The 4,664-nt window shown below is 49.4% G+C and overlaps 1 protein-coding gene across 2 annotated transcripts in view; it reads right to left on the bottom strand.

The window, feature by feature from the left end:
• Nucleotides 1–1,490, bottom strand: part of CUNHXorf38 (chromosome unknown CXorf38 homolog) — an 8,532-nt gene extending 7,042 nt beyond the window's left edge. For both annotated transcript variants that reach the window (XM_018556325.1, XM_018556324.1), the window contains exon 1: nucleotides 1,264–1,490. In XM_018556325.1, the coding sequence (XP_018411827.1) occupies nucleotides 1,264–1,473 (210 nt within the window). In that variant the 5' untranslated portion in view covers nucleotides 1,474–1,490. The remainder of the gene's footprint in view (nucleotides 1–1,263) is intronic.
• Between the last annotated feature and the right edge of the window lie 3,174 nt (nucleotides 1,491–4,664).

Below are 4,664 nucleotides of genomic sequence, written 5' to 3'. Positions count from 1 at the left end.
TATATATATATATATGCAAAAACACCCGAGGCTTTAATTATCCTTTAGATATCTCAACCCTGTGCAATTCAGTGTAATTACTCTCCATAGAAATGATTCCTCAATGTATGTTTTTGGGATATCGCATTTGAAAAGGTGCATGGCAGAAAACTTGTCCCATAAAACATTTTTTGTATTAACTAGGGATGCACCGATACCAATGAATTCAATGGCACCGCTACCCCTGCCTGCAGTGCGATTGGACGCGTGGCAAAACTTTGCCTGCGTTCTGTTCCACTGCAAACGCAAAAAAAATAGAGCAAGCAGCATTTTTTTTGGGCGTTTGCAGTGAAACAGAAAGGCACTGCGGGCAGGGGGGCGTGGAAGCGGTGCCATTGAATTCAATACACCGCCATGCCCCCTCCCGCCCCAGAACGCAGGGGGAAGTTTTGTGAGGGATTGAAGTGCGTTCCAGCAGCTACCGCTCTGGAACGCACCGCATTTGGTGTGAACAAGCACTTAGGCAGGCACTTCCATTACATAGTTGTTGGTAGATCTAAAGGTGCTTGCACAATCAGATTGTAACGTGTGGCGAGCATGAAGCCCGTGACACACTGCATGCAAAGCGCAGACATTCGCCTGCAGTGTAGTGTGCAAGAGTACGAGTAGCTGAGCGCTGTGACATGGAAGACTTCATCTTCTGCCAATCGGCTCACGCATAAGAACTCAATGGACTTTGCATCCTGAGGCGTGGGATTTATCTGCGTGAGCCGATTGTCTGAAGATGACATTTTTAATTTCGCCAATGCTCAGCTATGCGAGCTAACGCTCACGAGAGGAAACTGCAAGACACACTGCACGTGAAGGTATGCACGCCGCCGCTTCCCTTTGCGTGTTCACAAGCATTTGTTTTCAGCATTTAGTGTGTGTTCCAATTGATCCCTGGATGTGTTCGGAGTTTTTCCAGCCGTGTTTGAGATGCCAATGCCTAGCAATAGCCATACAAGTAGAGTCCTGCATTTGTACATATGTGGGGAACGTGCGTCAAAAGCGTGCACTTTTTTGCGCACCTGATGCACGTTCACAAGACGCCCTTATGTGTACGGGGCCTAAAGGTGTATGTTTCAGCCTGCTGTCACTCAGGTAATGCCATGTGTCACCCCCAGGGCCCTAGTTCTTACTATCTAGAGAGGTGACAGCTCTTGCCATCAAGCAGCGGGATCTTATGAATACCTCTGGATAGTCCCGCGGAATCCGGGGCTGTCCCTGTGTCCTGTCACTAACCTGCTTCCCTTTGGCTCTGCACTGACACCTCTGTCTTTGTGGGCCGCCTGCTCGGGAGATGTTTGCGGTGAGGTGCCGGTGGAATGTCTTCATCTCCGAGTCTATGAAGCCCTGCAGGCGGCTCTGTAATATCTGCAGACAATATCCGGCCTTCATCCAGTTCTTGTATTCCCTGCAGTTTAATCTCAGCAGAAGACTGGTCTGCGCCATCCCTTCTCCTTCGTACAGCTCTGCTGAGCAAAACGCATCCGGAAACAGTGATATACAAATCACACTACACACATGAATGGACAGATTCCGGGGCGCAGCCGACTCCACCCGAATGGCTGACACTAGGTGAAGAGCTCACGTCATCATGACGTCACCCAGCTGGGCATACACAGCCAGGAACTGGCAGCAGCTATGCAGAGCAGGACATGTAATAACCTCCTTTTCTTTGTCATAGAAGACTAGAAATACAAACCTGTTAGCAACCAACTTCTTTTCTCTGCAGCTAAAGTATGATTTCTAGAGGCAGATAGTATGCGATCAATAGAGCCATTTCGTGAGCCAGAGAGGGAGAACTTCAATAGAGGACCACTGATGGGTTTATTCAGGGGGGCATTGAATAGAGGATCCCTGAGGACTAGTTCACACCAGATGCAATTGTGACTCAGTCTGTTCATTTTGGCAGCTGCATCAAAATCACGTCACAATGCTTTCCAATAAGATTTCTGGTGCTCTGTTCACCCCAGTTCCAATGCAGTCTGAAAAAATCTGGCATGCAAACACACTGGAACGCATCTGAAAGCCTTCACACCATAACTGCGTGCGTCTGCGCAGCTGCAGTGCGATTTTGATGCTTTTTTGCATAATGGAGAACTATGAGGCGAGTGAAAATCACTCATCCTCATAGTTTGAGTCGACGTGTGACAATGAAACTGTCACACATCGGCTCAATAGATTGTGAAGTGAGCGAACACATACCGTCGCTCGCTCACTTCTCGATCTATCCCTGCAGAGATCACTGAGTGATTATTACGTGAGGCATTCACTAGAGCAGTGGTTCTCAACCTTTCTAGGGCCGGGACCCCTTGGTAACATTTGCCAAGTTGTGGTGACCCCCAACGGAGCGCTGGACTCCAGAATTAGTAAGGCGCTGGACTTGGGACTAAAAATAGAAGCACACTCACAAGAATACAAGTCCTCCCCAGCTCCTGCTTGCCTGCTCTGTCTCCATGCAGCCTTCTCAGCCCCAGCACTGCTTAGACGCCCCGCCTCCTGCAGAGCGCACATTGTATGTCACCGGTCACACATTGTAACGTAGTCACAAACTTTGATAGAACACCGCCATCAGGGGGTGTACGGCCGGTATCCATGTGAAGAGTCTGGGCAGCCTGGGGGGCCTCTTACAGGAGTATCAGCTGTACCAGGGGTGGCATGGCAGAGGTGACAGGGGAGGGGGTGGAGGAGGCCAGACCCCAGCAGCAGCTGGTAAGAGGAGTTGGGAGGAGGTACAGGGAAAGGGATCCCCCGGGTGACCAGCCCACCTGAGGCCCTGCAGAGCCCACCATAGAGCCTCAGATGGGCTGTGCAGGGTCAATCTCAGGTGGGCTCTCAGAAAAGCCCAGAGTCCAGTGCGTTACTAAGCCCACATATACCTATATTCATGCTATACAGAGCATAAAGGTAAAAAACAATATAAACATTATCTTCATTTTAGATGTCAAAAGGGTTTTGTGGCTCCCGGTGCTTTCGTTTGTGTGGGAAACGGGTCCAAATGGCTCTTTGCGTGTTCAAGGTTGCTGACCCCTGCACTAGAGGATCACTGAGGGTATATTCCGTGAGGCATTCTCTAGAGCAGTGGTGGCAAACCTTGGCACTCCAGCTGTGCCAAAACTACAAATCCCAACATGCATCTGCCTCTGGGAGTTATGTCTGTGGCTGTCAAAGCCTTGCAATGCCTCATGGGATTTGTAGTTCCAAAACAGCTGGAGTGCCAAGGTTCACCTCCACTGCTCTAGAGGATCACTGAAGGTTTATTCCGTGAAGCATTCTCCAGAGGATCACTGAGGGTTTATTCTGTGAGGCATTCACTAGAGGATCACTGAGGGTGTATTCCGTGAGGCATTCACTAGAGGATCACTGAGGGTTTATTCCATGAGGCATTCACTAGAGGATCACTGAGGGTTTATTCGTGAGGCATTCACTAGAGGATCACTGAGGGTTTATTCGTGAGGCATTCTCTAGAGGATCACTGAGGGTTTATTCCGTGAGGCATTCACTAAGGGATCACTGAGGGTTTATTCCGTGAGGCATTCACTAGAGGATCACTGAGGGTTTATTCCGTGAGGCATTCACTAGAGGATCACTGAGGGTGTATTCCGTGAGGCATTCACTAGAGGATCACTGAGGGTTTATTCCGTGAGGCATTCACTAGAGGATCACTGAGGGTTTATTCCGTGAGGCATTCACTAGAGGATCACTGAGGGTTTATTCCGTGAGGCATTCACTAGAGGATCACTGAGGGTTTATTCCGTGAGGCATTCACTAGAGGATCACTGAGGGTGTATTCCGTGAGGCATTCACTAGAGGATCACTGAGGGTTTATTCCGTGAGGCATTCACTAGAGGATCACTGAGGGTTTATTCCGTGAGGCATTCACTAGAGGATCACTGAGGGTGTATTCCGTGAGGCATTCACTAGAGGATCACTGAGGGTTTATTCCGTGAGGCATTCACTAGAGGATCACTGAGGGTTTATTCCGTGAGGCATTCACTAGAGGATCACTGAGGGTGTATTCCGTGAGGCATTCACTAGAGGATCACTGAGGGTTTATTCCGTGAGGCATTCACTAGAGGATCACTGAGGGTTTATTCCGTGAGGCATTCACTAGAGGATCACTGAGGGTTTATTCCGTGAGGCATTCACTAGAGGATCACTGAGGGTTTATTCCGTGAGGCATTCACTAGAGGATCACTGAGGGTTTATTCCGTGAGGCATTCACTAGAGGATCACTGAGGGTTTATTCCGTGAGGCATTCACTAGAGGATCACTGAGGGTTTATTCCGTGAGGCATTCACTAGAGGATCACTGAGGGTTTATTCCGTGAGGCATTCACTAGAGGATCACTGAGGGTGTATTCCGTGAGGCATTCACTAGAGGATCACTGAGGGTGTATTCCGTGAGGCATTCACTAGAGGATCACTCAGGGTGTATTCCATGAGGCATTCTCTAGAGCAGGGGTCTCAAACCTCCGGCCCTCCAGATGTGGTGGAACTACAAATCCCATGAGGCATTGCAAGATTATCACAGCCACGACTCCCGAGAGATGCATCATGGGATTTGTAGTTTCACCGCAGCTGGAGGGCCAGAGGTTTGAGACCCCTGCTCTAGAGGATCACAGAGGGTGTATTCCGTGA

This window comes from Nanorana parkeri, unplaced genomic scaffold (genome assembly GCF_000935625.1).
Source record: "Nanorana parkeri isolate BGI_ZX_2015 unplaced genomic scaffold, ASM93562v1 scaffold234, whole genome shotgun sequence".
Lineage (NCBI taxonomy): Eukaryota > Metazoa > Chordata > Amphibia > Anura > Dicroglossidae > Nanorana > Nanorana parkeri.
The sequence above is the reverse complement of the archived record's forward strand: the minus strand, read 5'-3'. Positions and strand labels throughout refer to the sequence as shown.